General features: G+C 37.5%; 1 protein-coding gene across 6 annotated transcripts in view; it reads left to right on the top strand.

The window, feature by feature from the left end:
• Positions 1-16,254, top strand: part of TLN2 (talin 2) — a 172,316-nt gene that overhangs the window by 134,300 nt on the left and 21,762 nt on the right. For all 6 annotated transcript variants that reach the window (XM_068695657.1, XM_068695656.1, XM_068695659.1 and 3 more), the window contains 7 exons: positions 1,133-1,279; positions 2,632-2,798; positions 4,316-4,499; positions 6,590-6,715; positions 7,942-8,058; positions 10,436-10,621; positions 15,676-15,783. In XM_068695657.1, coding sequence (XP_068551758.1) covers positions 1,133-1,279; positions 2,632-2,798; positions 4,316-4,499; positions 6,590-6,715; positions 7,942-8,058; positions 10,436-10,621; positions 15,676-15,783 — 1,035 coding nt within the window. The remainder of the gene's footprint in view (positions 1-1,132; positions 1,280-2,631; positions 2,799-4,315; positions 4,500-6,589; positions 6,716-7,941; positions 8,059-10,435; positions 10,622-15,675; positions 15,784-16,254) is intronic.

Below are 16,254 nucleotides of genomic sequence, written 5' to 3'. Positions count from 1 at the left end.
TTTGTACCTTAGAATCAGAAAACAGTGTTGGAGGAATGGCTTCCTTACATGGTATTAAGCTCCTCATGCTTACTATTTGCCTCAATTGGATTAACCAGTGTAGTAGGTACTGCGTATTCCATGAGAAAAAATATTTTTTTCTCTTCTTTTCATTGAATTCCTCTGGTTATGGAGCATAGAAGCACTTGGTTGAGATGGGGTAAGAGGGTATCTTAGCATCATGAGATTTATCAGGTTATCTAGATAAAAGATCTCCACAGAGATTTTGACTTTGTAATTAGGTTTCATCACGGATAGACTACTTGAGTGCTTCATGATCAGTGGCTAAATGAAAAGCAATGTCTTGCGTTCAGCTTTATATTTTTAAATTGAATGACCATTGCACGTTACTTTTTGCCTGAAGTAGAAATAATTTAATTTGTGATACTAATGGCTGTGAGTCCTGCTTACATATTAATCCAAATACAAAATTATATGCCTCAGTACATGCAGGTAGTAGAATTAGCACACATTTCCAGTCAGGGACACACCTTATGCTATATAATTATTAATAAATCAGAAGTAGCTCAGTTTTCAATATCGCATATGGAAGTAGTTACTTCTGGAGAGATAAGAATCTGTGCAAGATTCAAAAACAAATGAAAAAAGTCATGTATTCTTCAACCCAATTTCAACAGTGTAGAGCAAATGTTTACTTTTTACCCATCATAAATATGTTTAAGACAGCTCCTGCTGGCAGCAATTTCTTTTTGCTTTTTTATTCTGGGTGATTAAATAGCATTATTCAAATTCATGCAGCCTTTTTGGTGAAGTTTTGTGTGCTTGAGTTAAATACTCTTGGCTTGGATAAATGCCTTATGGTAACCAATTTAGACTTACGGATGTGTTCTCTGTCCCAGGGTCTGGTTCACTAGCCCTCCAGTTTTATTAGTAAGACTTTTTTAGGGGCTATGTGAGTAGATGACAATAAATCAGTCCAATCTCTGCCAAAAATATAGTGATGGGCAGAAGTTTGATAATAAGGAATCACCAGAATGAACATGTTTCCATTTGTGTTGACACAGTGTACCAGCATGACATTTACTTACTTTGCTCTTGCTCCCTTCTACCCTATACCTCCTTTATCATGTAGATAGGGTTCCAGATCAAGACTCGGGTGCAAGAACTTGGTCATGGCTGTATTTTTCTTGTGCAAAAAGCTGGTGCTCTCCAGATTTGCCCTACAGACAGTTACACCAAAAGGGAGCTGATAGAATGTGCTCGTGCTGTGACTGAAAAGGTAAGGCATCCATCTGTATTGCCCCACAGAGTTTGTCTACTAGACTTCACCAGGGAGTAATTCAGTCAAATTGTGTGTATATTCAGGAAATATTTTTTTTTTTTAACTTCCCATTATACTATGATATTGACTGAATTACTGGAGGTTCTTACTTTTCTTCTTTTCTTTCAAGTGTTCGGTACAGTTCATGTACTAGATAAGTCTCAGTCCTGTTTCTCACTTATAATAAAACATTATTCTCATACCAGAGGGAGTGTGGTCCAAATCTGGTCCCCAAGACATGAGATGCCACTTGTCTTACAAGATACTTGCCTGGAAACAGTAGGTCCATATAGGTGGCAACAGTTGTTGTGGTGAGGTTGATTGAGGATGTGTTCTTTGTTCATCAGTGTTCTCTGGTTTTAAAACTGGGCTGTTCTCATGCACTTAGCATTTTCAGCCTGCCTGTGTTCTCTTGGTCTTTGGAAATACTTGCTGCACATGCCTTGCATATAGCTTGCACATGTAGGTTGCAGTTGTTTGGACTGAAGTATCGTTTGGATGTAGATGTTTGTTACCAAATGGTGATTGTTTTCAAGTGACTGAACTGGAGTGGCAGTGATGTCTTAGCACTGTAGGACTGCACTGTGACTACAGTACAAGACATGGAGCCATTATTGTCTTCACAGTTTTTCTGCCAAGTGTTTATTTACCAAAAAGGGATAGGAGAGATCTCAGCTCAGCAGCAGTTGTGTAACATCAGCCAGCAGAAATTCACCTCCTTTACTATTGTCTGTATGACAACATTGAATCGCAATGAGAATTTTTTATCCTCGTGATCATATTACCAAGCAGTGCCAGAGATGGAAAAGTGACCCTGAAGTAAATGTAGCCAGGCCCTTTATTGGCAATACAAAGTATTGCAAGATACTTGGAATTCTTATTTATTGTAGTGGGGCAGCTTTTCTTTTCTTTTAGATAATAAGGAAGATGACTGCTTATAGTATTGATAGCCAAATGCCATTGTTTATACGCAAAGCAGATGTAGATAAGACCTTCATGATCTGCTCATTTATTGCTTATTATGCCTGATCAAGAGACAGCCTGTCTTAGCATGAATGACAAAGGCTAGTAACAGGCTTCCTATGGTGGAAAACATAACCTATGTGACTAATGCACACACAAAGCAAGAAAGGAAAAGGAAAGTTTGGTTAAAGTTCACAAAATAACTGTGCAGGATCAGTTTCAAATGTTGATTGCAGTCATTTTAAAGAGCAAAATTAACTCCTATCAGACAAAAAGGGTTGTTAACTCCTACCAGACAAAAAAGGTTCGTTTCATTGACCACCTTGTTCCTTTATTGTCATTTCCAGGTCTCCTTAGTTTTGTCTGCCCTTCAAGCAGGAAACAAAGGCACACAAGCCTGTATTACTGCAGCCAGTGCTGTGTCTGGGATAATTGCAGATCTAGACACGACTATCATGTTTGCTACTGCTGGAACCCTTAATGCTGAAAACAACGAATCATTTGCAGACCACAGGTCAGTGTAACTGAAAAAGACAGAAGAGTGCAAGCACAGGGGAACAATGGAACTGGCAGAAGCAAAAGGCACGTGCAGATAAATTTTCTACCTTTCTAGATTCCCAGGATTGCAGTCAAATGAAGCAGCGGAGTGAGAAGAGTAATAGGAAAATTAGGTTATGGGTAGAGGACAGCAAACCTCACTTCGGTTATTTCTGTGAGGAAAGTATTTTTAACAGCTGGAGAACATCTGCCAAGAGCAAGCAACAGTTAAACAAATGGCACAGCTATGCCACGTTTTCTCCTTTGGGAGAGAAGCCAGTTTTTCCTTCTAGTAGCATCTGGGATATAACAGTCTTAGTGTTTTTCAACACATTAAGAGATTTATGCCATCTGACTGACTACCTTTGCAGTAAAACTCAGAGCTTCACAGACACAATACTGAATTTTTGCTTAGCAACCTAGCTGGCCAACACAGCAGTTGGATAGCCTTCATTTATTTCTCAACTTGTTACCAGCTGCTCAAGAAAGAGGCAAGATGTAATGGTGTGTAAGTTGTTGCTGTTCAACAGAGTGAAAGTTGGTGTTTGTTGTCTTTAACTTCACCAGGCTAATATTTTCGTTGTTGCTTTATGGGTAGATACTGAAGACTGGCCTCAAACAGTTTTCCCCTTAAAGCGATGAATTATAAGGATATTTGTTAATTTACTTACAGTAATCTAAACTAAGGCTAAATGGTTGTATTATACCAGTCTTTTAGTTTCTTAATGTGCATTACTTCTGGTGCAAATACTGGAACTTAAAGCTTACCTGAAGCACAACCCTAGAATGAGAGTCTTTCCTTTTGTTACACTGAGTGAGTTAGAAAATAAGTTGTTGGTTTTTCCTGTGGGTGCCAATAATTTCCAGGCAGACATTTTATATGGCTACAATTATAGTTCTCTGTTAACTTGTGCTATTTGTGAAGTGTATACTCAAAATGGTTTCTTTTTTTTTTTTTTTAATCTGAATGTTGGTGTGGGTATGCCTGATGTGCCAAAACCTAGGTTGTGGTGAAGGGGAGCCCTGATAAGGTCACATTGTTTTTTCTTTTAGCCAGACTTGCTGCTGCCTCCCTCTGTCAAAATGATTGTTTTCATTTCCCTATGGTATGCTGGTTAAGGTGGAAGTTTAACACGTGTTAGTTTGTTCACAGTATGGCTTGATTTTCCTCAGTGTTAAAATGCAATGTTTTGTTCCAGGATTTCCCTATCTCATTTCTTTTCAAGACAGGGTAACTTCAGTGAACTGAATTGTGTAAGTTATATATATGGCAGCATTATATTTATATTATATAAATATAATTTTAATTTTCTTGTTATTTTATTTGTTTTTAAATTGCAGCCTGGCTTGTGATACATGGTCATGACTGGTATGATGACTTACATCAGCTCTTTTTTGAAGATGTTAGTCAGCAATTGAAAATCACGTTTTTTTCCTCTTCTCCTTTTTACTCACTTCCCTGCTTTTTTTTTTTTTTTTTTTTTTTTCCTTTAGGGAAAATATTCTGAAAACAGCAAAAGCCCTAGTTGAAGATACAAAATTGTTGGTTTCTGGTGCTGCCTCAAGTCAGGACAAATTGGCTCAAGCAGCTCAGTCATCAGCTAACACCATCACTCAGCTTGCAGAGGTTGTAAAATTGGGAGCAGCTAGCTTGGGATCAGATGATCCTGAAACGCAGGTGAGATGTCTTAAGGTTTTTCTGGTACTGTGAAATAGACCAAAGGGGTTTACAGAAGTTGAAAAAGAGACTAAAGGAATTTTTTGTTTGGTAAGACCTTATAGGCCTTATATTTTAAAGCAAGACAGTAGGATTTATCACTCTGGGGACTCTTTTGGGTCAGACATTGCTCATTTTTAAAAATACAATCATGAGTCTAGAACACTGAGTGGAAATAGGCAAGCCTTTATAGAAGACTTTTGGTTTTATTTCACAGGTGTGTTACGGCTTGGATGCTTTTGGCAAAGTATTGTTTTTGCTAAGTTATGATGGGACTCCTGAGTTATCACTTTGTTGTAAATACATTGGATCACTTAAAGCTATTTATTGAGCTTACAGCTGAGCTAGGCACTGTGTTACTTGCATAGGCTAAATTCTCAGCATTCTATAGCTATATCTGAATTTTTCAATTTAATGCAGCCACTTAAGCTTTCAGTGTAGGTTATCTCAAATATTTCTTAAGTTGTTTCTTGGGATCTTGGTGAAATGGAGGTTGACAAGTGTTGCAGATGTGCCTGTGGTGGCCAATTGGTTTGAAAAAGTCTGCTTGTTTGCTTAGGGTTCTGAAAGGGATGTGTGTTCTGCTTTTGCATGATTTCCGTGATGGAGTAAACTTCTAAGATGTTCCTCTCTGGAAAAAACACTGTTGGAAATATTTTCCTGTTTTTAACATTTCCTTAACTAGTAACATATCTGCAAATTTAAAAGATTTATCATTGGTTTACTCTCTCTGTAAAATGAGAATGTAGTATCTAGAATAAAAGCTATTGCACAAAAGTAGGTATTTGAGGGAGCAAATTTACATTGCCAGTTGAAAATTTTAAGTGCATCATTTGTCCTAAATGGAAAATTTCTAATAGCTTTAGCACACAATACCATCACAGCATTTTTCTGTGTAAGCAAAACTGACTTTAACTGATGTGATAAGAGATTCAGATGTCTTACAGTGGCAAGGATTTCACCTCTATAAAAGTTACAGTAAACTAAAAACAGGCATAAAAGATCATAGAATCATTTAGGTTGGAAAAGACCTCTAAGATTATCTGGTACTACCTGTAACCTAGTATGGCCAAGCCCACCATAAACTTTGTCACTAAGCTCAACATCTACATGTTGCATTTCAGATGCTGGGCACACTAGCATTTATAGAATCGCAGCTTTGGAAGGAAGCTGCTGTTACATAATGCTATAGAAATGCAGTTATTGAGAATTGACTGTACCTTTTTTTTTTTCGCCTGAGCTTTATTTTTCTTGCATGTGTTAATATTTTTCTTAAGATAAACAAATGTTCTGAAACGTAGGAAAAACACCTAGCACGTTTTCTGTAAGTGGAAAGCACAGGAGAGAAGGCTTTGCAGAAGTTATTTCAATAGTACCTTATAGTATCTAGCAAGGCTTTAGTGTCTGTATATTGTCTATATATAACTTCTTGTAGTGTCTGTATATTGTCTGGGAGTTCTCTACTTGAGCTTGGTTTTAGGAAGCAATATCTCGAGATTTGACTTTTCCTGACCTTAATGGACAGCTAAGTTATATGGCACTTAATTCTGTAAGGCCACTTAAGGAGACTCAAAATCCTTTTCCCAAAAGTAATGGCTCCCTCTAATATCCAGCTGAAGCAAGTACACTTGCTTTTTTAGTAGCTAATTTCACAGTTGGTATGTAGTGGTAGTTTGTAAGCATATAATCAGTCTGTTTAATTGCTCTCATCTGAAGAACATCAACAAGAACATGGGGAAAAGTAAACCTCTTACAGAAGTTGAGAGGAAAAACAGCCTACTTGCAATCAGTGTTTCAGTTTCTTCACAGGAAATAGTCATTTTGATAAACTGTCTGGTTGTATGAGATACTGTAGCTATAAACACAGTTTTTCCTTTTCTAGAATGTTACATGTTTTATTGGGGTGGAGAGAGGGAGGGTGGTTATATTTGTGTATGTTTATGTCTTTACCTATCACTACTAGGCTTTGTTTAGCAGTTCTCTAAAACTCATGCTTTCATCCAGACAGACATTTCTTGGCTGAGACTCATGGCTATTGCACATTCCTATAGGTTGTCCTGATTAATGCTATCAAGGATGTTGCAAAGGCCCTTTCTGATCTCATTGGTGCTACCAAAGGAGCTGCCAGCAAACCAGCAGATGACCCATCCATGTACCAGCTGAAGGGGGCTGCCAAGGTGAAAGCTTATTCTTATTTTTTATCTGAAAGTATCAGGTACAATCACACTCCCTAGGCAGCTGAAGCTCAGATTTCAGCAGTGTCTGGTTCACTGAGATATCATCTCTTCCTTTGTTTCATTAGCATTCCGGGGTGATACAGGAAAATAGTAAGATACTATTGGGTTTCCCTGAAGCTATCAGTATTTGTAGGCTGTCCGGTAACTTTTGCGTTTTTGATGGAAGAACTGTAATCTTTCTAAAGACAAACTTGCATCTTTTGCATGTCTGAGGGCAAGTTCTCATCTAATAATGTTATAGACTAAATTGTATCCTATAAAAAAAATGTTACCTACATCCTGGAATCTGAATAATGCTCAAGATGAGCGTGGTATTCTCATTTAGACCTTGCAGGCTGGGGGGGAACGACACCACCAAGAACTCCATAATCCAGTCCTTTTCTCCGAGATGTTTCCAGGAAGTAGTACATAAGAGTCAAAGCTCAAAAGTCATGTAGATTCCACCATATCTATGCTGTATTTGTGCTATATTTTCCTTGCACCTGCAATGTATTATGACAGTGGCTCAGAAAGATCTTTAAACTTTATGTCTACAAAATATTTCTAGATGTGGAGACTTAGGCAGTATTACTTCTGCTATCACATTATGAGAGTGTAATGATAGCTTTTTGTCTACAAGTTCTTACTTGTGTCTCTTCCTTACCTGTAAGACCTGCACCTCTGTTCCTTTCAGAGCAGATGAGAATGGCATACTCTAGAGGCACTACTTTAAAATGACCCATCTAGCCAAGAAAAGTGGTTTCTTGGTGCTTTCTGCTCTGAAGAGCTATCTGTGTTGTAATTCCTAAAGTGTCAACAAGCTGGCCTTTCTGTCTCTTAATTCGCAAGACTTCAAGTGTGACTAGGTATTGTTTGTATGTCAACGCACTGGGGTATAGGAAAAATAATGACAGGTTATGCTGCATTAGAACTATTAGGTTTGTAATGGGAACAGTAACTGCAGTATCAGTGCAGTAAGTTGTGCTATGCTTCTGCAACTTACAGAGAACACTTACAAGCTGGAAAACAGGAGAGTTGATATTTGTTCCTGTAACAAATACAGTTCATGAAGGTTTTTAGGCCCTATTAGAAATAATAAGAGTACTTCGATCAATCTAATCATATCATGCTCTGAAAAATGCAAAGGAGGAATCATGCATCTTTCTCTCTACCTCTCTCTTTTTCAGGTGATGGTAACAAATGTCACATCGCTTTTGAAGACAGTTAAAGCAGTAGAAGATGAAGCTACTCGAGGGACAAGAGCTCTTGAGGCCACAATTGAGTATATCAAACAGGAACTCACGGTAAAGAATAGAATAGCCCATATATGACAGCTTCTGTAAATAAACTTGTAACGTCAATCCAGGCAGCCCAGGGACTCCTCAAGCTATATTTTACCTGCCCTGCAATGAGTTAGATGCAATTTGGTTCCCTCCATCTGTTATAAATCATCTTTGAAAGTACAATTGCATACCACTTTAGCCTATGTACTTTCAGATGTTACCGGTCCCCACGGCAGGATTTGAGATGCTACTGTCATGTAAAAATCTGAAAGCAACTGGTTCTTTGTTCTTTAGACACAAAGCGTTCACTGCAGATATTATTTTGAGTCAAATGCTCTTTGCTTTTTTATTGACCCTAGCTTTCAAAATGTCTCTTTACTATCAAAGCTGTATTACAATAATAGTTTAATCTAGTATCTTTTTTCCTTATTATGATATGATATTAGAAACGCTAAATAGCCTGGTATCCAATATTTTGTCTAAGTAGGAATTAACAATAGAATAGAATTTTCTCCCAAATTAGGTGTTAGACCATGACAGTTGTTTTTCTTCCTCTTTAAGATATAATAGTATTACCTACAACTGCACCTTTCAGTTACTCTTTTACTAGTAGACTGGTCAGTGACGTTAATCAATACTTGTGTGTTTGTGAAGAAGCCTGTTTTGTTCCCTTTTTGGTTAAAATCCATTTTTGAAAAATATAGGCGTTTTCTTCAAAAAATACTTCATAGTATTTTAATGAATTGTTTGCTGTTTCCCACAGTATTCTGGAGAAACTGGCTGCTCATTGCATGGGCAGGTCTCTAGGTTGCTGGGTGGATGGCTCAGCTCAAAGAGTCCTAGTGAATAGAGTTAAATCCAGTTGGTGGCTGGTCTCCAGGGGTGTTCCCCGGGGTTCAGTACTGGGGCCAGTTTTGTTTAACATTATTTATCAATAATCCAGATAAGGGAGTTGAGTGCACCCTCAGTAAGTCTGCAGACAACACCAAGTTATGCGAAACAGTCAGTCTGGTTGAAGTTAGGAAGGCTTTGCAGAGGGATCAATGGGACAAGTCCAATCACGTCACATACACCAAGCACCACACTTGGCTCATAACAACCCCATGCAGTGGTATAAACTTGGGAAGAATGGCTGGAAAGTTGGAGATATTCAAGAAACATGTGGACATGGCACTAAGGGACATAGTTTAGTGATGGGACTTGGTAAGGAAGAGGCCTGTGGTGGTGATGTCATTTTTTTTTCATGGGGAGAAAACTGGAGTTTTAGGAGGATGTGGGAAGAAAAGCAGAGTGCTGAGAGGGCACAGAGAGAAATCAAGAATGGCACATATGTGCTCAGGAAAATGTTTCAAACTTGACCTGGAACTCCAAAGGAATGTTGTTCGCATACTTGATTTTTAACATCAGTTCCATTTCTGGAGAGAGCAAGTTTAAAAAAAAAAAAAAAAAAAAAATGATGAACTAGGAGCATGGGATAAACCAGGCTAATGTTTGTCAAGACATTTGGATTCTGTAACCATCAGCATGCGTAAGATTGAAATACTCCCAAAGCATTGCTTGCACTGTGTGTATCAGAGAAAACTGATTAATTGTACACTTGGAATTGCTACTGCAGAGTAAAAGATTGGCAAGCAAATAGATTAAAGCTTGAGAACAGGAAATATGAGCTAAATCTAAAATAACCCAGCTCTTACCTATTTCTTACAACAGTTAATGTATTCCTCTATCCGTAAGTGGTATGTACCGTCAGACAGTTTGAACTGTTTTCAGACAATTCTCCATGGAAAATTATATCTTCAGGCTTTTAAGGGACACCAAGTGTAGAGAAAGAGAAAATGGTCTACTTTTTTTTTTTTTTTTTTTTTTTTTTAATCCCCTTTCTACCTCCATTTTTTTTTTTTTTTAAGAATCATTTGAATATTTTGGTGATGTTCTCAGTCTTCCCTGCATGGTGCTGGTTTTGGCAGCAAGGACTTGGTAGCCCACAGCCTTTGCTAAGGAAGGATCTCCTCATTTGAGTAGAGCAGCATTGGCAGCAGTCAGGATGAAAAAATACATGTAACTGAAAGAATATTAATTCTTTTGATATTGTAACACTCTCAACAACTATCTGTAAAACTGTGATCTAGGTACTTAGATGTCAGAGTAGTCCTTTGAGACAAGTGGGTTAAGCTTTTCTTGTATCCTTTCTCCAGCTTATTGTTTCTCTCTGTCTTAGGTGAGCGGGCTTATCAGAACCAGACTGATGACCAATGAGAATGATATTGAAGTACTCTGAATATGTTTCTAATTTCCAGCTGTTTGAAGGCTGCTTCCAGTTGTTGTCTCTTTTTCGTGGTATAAGTTGTTCTGGTTTGACTTGAAGGGCGTCAGGCTTTCCTTCTGTTTCCACTTACAGGTGTTTCAATCAAATGAGGTTCCAGAAAAGACATCATCACCTGAAGAATCAATCCGGATGACGAAAGGAATCACCATGGCAACAGCCAAAGCTGTTGCAGCTGGGAACTCATGCAGACAGGAGGATGTGATTGCTACAGCAAATCTGAGCCGCAAAGCAGTAGCTGACATGCTAACAGCTTGTAAGGTAAAGATTCACTTCCTTGCCTAAGACTGATTTTTTCCTCTCTCTCTAAATCCCTTGAATGTTATAGATTCTGTTCAGTTTTCTTTTTATTAATGTTTTACTTTTCAGATGAGGAAGTTAATGGTTATAATAATTCTAAAGTAATGTAGTAACATCCCTATCAGAATTTTCAGTGCTAAATAAACAAAAACCCAAACCAACAGTAATGCTCACTATTTTATTTTTGTGAAAATGAAGTTTTAATTGACCTAATTTTCATGTTTAAGGTAGTAATTTAGGTCTATTTTAGTAGTCCTTTTTTCCCTAGCCAAAGGTGTTTGTTTGATCAGTTTTTTTGCTTTACAAAAAATGTTTGATATTTGCACTAAAAATATTGATACCCTCTTTTCTAAATTAACTTGAGCTAGACAACTTTTAAAAGCAGATGTACAAAACTTGGGGCAGACATGTGTATGTTGTATAAGTGACTCAAGAATCATTTGTCTCTTTTCTGATGATAAAAAGGATCTAGGCATAAATAAAAATGATGGGATTATAAAGACCATATGAACTAACTCATTCTTGTTGGTCTTTGTCTATAAATTGTTTTTATTATGTCTTTACATGCATGGAAGATGACGGGAAAATGGTGTTCTCTGTGACTTGTGAATTGCATTATTTCATAGCATTCCTGCCAAAGTCTGTCCCAGATTACTTTTAGCTTAATACTAGCCAAACTGGAGGGATAATTTTTGATTAATGTTAAAAAACAAAGTGGAAGGTCTAATATAGCATAAAGCTGGATTCATACAAACTGTTGAATTAAACTTTTTATTTTGACTTCATTTTCTGAGAGGGTTTTTAGTGTCTGACAGTTCTTAAATACTTTGCATACTTCACATTTTGATTCTACTCTCTCTACTTGCTAATCTCAGAAGCATAACAAAATGAAACAGGTATAATTTGCACAGGAAAACTAAGCAACCATGATAATTACACAAAAACTATTCCATATCATGTCTTAGGCAGAATCCAGTTAATTGAAACTTCTAGGAGAGGGTAGAACAATTTGTAATTGCACAATGTTATGACAAAAGGCATCAATTCAGATAATTAAGTTCACTAATCATCCTTTGTCATTTGGAATTGGCTAGTGTAGACACATTTTTGTTTGGTTCTCTCTCCAAACAAGCAACGAATTCTCAGGAAGAGTCATCTGTTTCTAAAAATATTATATGCACAGTGCAAAGCTTGGTATGTAGTTTTGAACATTTGCTTTGAAAGTATTTATCTTCTCATGTTCATTTTTGCTCCCAGTTAAATTAATGATTTTGTAGTTTGTAGCTGGTGGCCTACCAGATGAAATTTTCTGCAAATTGAATAATGTACTAAGGAATGCCAGAAAAGTGCTCATGACTTCTCATGGAATTAGCTTCACAAAGCAAGCAATATGCAGAAGGAAAATGTCTGGAAATCATTTTACTTAGCTGCAATAATACACTGACATGGGGGCCTTCTCAGCCAATTTTGAATTCTTTGAATTAGGCTCCCTAACTTAGTAAGAAAAATTCAAACTAATAACCAACTAGCTGTAGTATAGTTTAGAACAGTTAAGGTAAGGGCTAATAATCTAGTTTTATCTTGTCTAGCTTTCATAAAATCGAGAGAGATTATTGGGAAACAGGAATGAGTCCACAGGAGTGCTTATTTGATGAAAAACCTAAAATGTGGGACAAAATTGTCACGTCATTTAACAAAGCTTTTAAATAAACAGCTTATATCAGACTTGATTTAGAAAATCCCATTTCTAAAATTTTTGCTCAGAGATTTAGATACCTTACACCATTAATTTTTATGAACTGTACATGGCATTTCCATGATAAGTGATATTCCTTGAGTTTTTAGAGTGGGAACTATGCAGTGATGTGCAACCTATTCTTTCTGATACTTGAAAAATACTGTTTCCTTTTTCGGAATGATATAGCTCATCTGTAAAATAACCACTGAAAAGTATTTGAGGTTCTTTGGGCTACAACAAACGTGCATGTATGTGAGTTATAGAACCGTAAAACCTTGCACAGACTTCACCAGCGTCAGTAAGTTAATTTAATTTCAAGATCTATTTCATTGTCAGTTGCATTAACCAAATAGTATAAGGGATTTGACTTCTTAGTAGCTATATTTATATATGTTTATGCTTGTTAATATTTTTTTGTCTGGTATAAAATGATGACTGCAGTAAATAACCAGTGTACAATATCAATATTCTTATGGTTGCTTTTGGGGGAGAAAAAAATAAAAAAACAACAACAAGAAAAAAAACCACGAAAGGTATGTCAAAAGCATAGTAAATAATGGACGTAATCAATCACTTAGATTGTTACTTAGCCAGGAGATTGAAGAAGAGGATTATTCACTTCCCTCAGCACTCATTAGACTGCATCTAGAAGTATGGTTGTGGGCTCCCCAGGACAAGAAAGGCATTGATTACACTGGAGCAAGTTCATCAGAAGCCACACAGACAGCTGGGGCTGGAGCACAGGTCCTGTGAGGAGAAGCTGAAGAGCTGGGGCTTGTTCAGCCTGGAGAAGAGATGGCTTTGGCAGGACCCAATGGCAGCCCTCTGAAACCTGGTGGGAAATTACTGAGAAGAGACGGAGTCAGGCTGTTTGCTTGAGGTACACGGCACAAGAACAGAACACAACAGTCCAAGATGGAAACATTGGAAATTCCATGTATGTTTCACTCTGGGGATGATTAAACCTTGGGGCAGAGACCGAAGAAGAATATGAAATTTCCATCTTTGGAGATTTTCAAGACCCAACTGCACGAAGACCTAAGCTATCTGGTCTGAAAGTAATGTTGAACCTGCTTTAAGCAGGAGGTTGGACTACATGAATTCTGAAGGTTCCTTCAAACAGCAGTGATTATTATTATTATTTTTTTGGTTCTAAGACTGTTTTGATATATTTAATGCCCACATGTGCTGACAGGTTAGGATTTGTAGAGTGAAAGTCAGGTAGTGCTGCCTAAATGCTTTTTAAAGCACAGAATGAAAATGAGGATTGATATCAAAGAGAAGCCTTGGTGTGAGGAAATGTCTATTCTGGTTCTTTGGAAACATGTTTGTTTGAGAAACTTTGTCAGGCTTTGTTTGCACATCAGGGAAGGTAAAAATTTCTGTTACAAGTCCTAACTGATGTAGTGAGATTTATTTTAGTATATTTCTAGATTACAAAAATGTCTTTTTAAAGAAGTTTACCGGAAGTTAAAGAAGTTTATCACTTCTTTACTCTGCTGTGAAGTAAATGGTTTAAGATTTAGCAAACCTCAGAAATACTTCGTAAGTATTTAGATATCAGTCTTGGTCATGTGTGCAAAGCACAGAGGAAATTTATATTTCTCTCCCACAGATATTTGTTCTAATTGCATGTATAAAAATAATACTTAAGTACACAAGAGGCATTTTAGAGTATTACGCAATATTCATATGGAACACTGGGGAAGCCTTCTGCTCGATTTGAAAAAGGAAAATAAGCAGTACTGCATTTTCAGGACCTCTAGAACTTATGTGAAGTACGCTGAAGGTGGGGAAAAACCTATCTTGTTTCTAATTTCTAATTTCCCTTCAGATTATTTATTTATTGTAAAATGAAGGGTTGGATGGTTTCTGTGCTCTGCTGATCCTGAGTGTACCAGCAGAGGGAGCCCGTAGACCAGCTCCAGGCCCAGCTGACAACAGCACTTGCTCTGGGTGTGGAGGGTTGCGGGGAGCACGTCAAATACACGTGTAGCGATAATCTCCAGTCCTAATCGAAGGCAGGAGGCTGCAGCGGTGAATGGGGCTGTTCAGTGAGAGAAAATGCTGTTGTTTTTTTTTTTGTTTTTTTTTTTTAACTTTTACATGTCTACAACAAGCACTTAGGTTCAATTTAGAAGATTCCAATGAAACAGACATCTATTTTAGAAAGTACAAGACTCGAATAGGCTGCAGTTTTCACTTTTTATTTTGATTAAATGATTGAATTATTCAGGCTTCTGTCAGACATTATACTTAGTGGAAATCCTTAAGAAGTCAAAAGCTGCTGCTGCTTGTCTGTATTTAAAGAGATGGTTCTCATGCTGTCTATTGCTATATGAAATCCCTATTTCAAGCTGAAGGCATGAGTAAGTTTTTACTTAGAATGTCTTAAGGTAACAAAAAGCAGCTAAGTGTTTTTTGGTGTTGGTTGGTTTGCTTTTTTTCCCCTCTCAGTAGAATAACATTGTGGTGCTTCTAGCGCACTTTTCATCTGCCATTTGCAAAGCTTTCTACGAGGAACAAACCCTTGTCTTTGTTTTATGAAAGGGAGAAGGGAAAGTGGGAAAAGGAAAAGCACTAGGATGGTGCTTGAACTCTGGTACAGTGCTTTCTGTCTGTGTCCAGACTTTGGCTTCTAAACCAGATGACCATTTCTTTATTGATTCCTTCAAGACTGACTGCTCAGGCTTACTATAAAATAGGGTTTTAGCACTTCTGTGACCTGAAACATGTATATACCCATTTTTGGGTTGCAAAACTACTCTTACAATTTTTATTTTTGTTGATACTAGTAAACAGGAAGAGCCACAGTGGCATAAACCTTGCACTGTGGAACATTGTGTGCAACCCAAGAACCAATTCCAGCCCCAAGATGTTTTCAAAGTGATACATTTTCATTAAAAGAAATCATAAATATTCCTCTATTTTCAGAGCGTTCTTCAGGGGGTTCTGTATTTGGCTTTAACTGTTAGAAAGTAGTACTACTGCTGACAATACCTAAGGAAGGACGCTGAGAAAGACTGATGAAGGACAGCCAGAAAGGAAGATGTGCTAGTAAAAGGAAATGTATTAATGCTTTTCTGAAAACTGGAACCCTGCTACTTTTGAAGCTCAGTTTGCTCACGTATTTTACAATAGAAATAGCTGGCTCTCAAGCTCTAACGTTTTTTGTCTTTTACAAGAAATCTCTTCCCCTCTCCTTCCTCTGTCCTCCTTGCATTGACCTCCTCAACTGGGAGCAGTGGGGGGTACTAATGTTGTTTTACTTCCACAGCAAGCATCATATCACCAAGAGGTGAGTGAAGAAGTTCGAGAGAGAGCCCTGCGCTTTGGAACAGAATGTACGCTGGGATACCTGGAACTCCTGGAACACGTTCTTCTGGTAAGCAGTGGTCTCCATGCATGTGCTGGGTCCCTTCTGATGGAAATTACATCTCTGAACTTTTTATAATAGTGGCTGTTAGTGACATGCTTTATGAACAGTTTTGTTATTCAGGAAAAAAAAGTTAGAGCAAACTGAGTACTTCATCTCAAACTGCAGGGCATAAGGAAGACTGGAAGTAGCTAAACTGGATTGCATTCTAGAGCAGATATGGAGGTAGTAAGGGTGCTGACCTAAAAATTCCAACACTGTCCCAGCAATCATATAGGTGGCACTAGTGTCACAGTTGCTGGAGCAGAAAATGTTATTCCTTTCCTTGCTATGGAGCCTGACTGCACTTAAGCATTTTTTGACATATTTGCGTGTTTGAAAAGATTACTTCTGAGATGCTCAATTTCTGCTGTTCTAAAGAATTATGCAATGAATAAATCCTAGTTATAACCTTGTTGTTACAGGAGGCATTCATTTTGA

Source organism: Anas acuta, chromosome 12, assembly GCF_963932015.1.
Source record: "Anas acuta chromosome 12, bAnaAcu1.1, whole genome shotgun sequence".
NCBI classification, from domain to species: Eukaryota; Metazoa; Chordata; class Aves; order Anseriformes; family Anatidae; genus Anas; species Anas acuta.
Note: the sequence above shows the minus strand (reverse complement) of the source record. Positions and strands in the feature narration are given on the sequence as shown.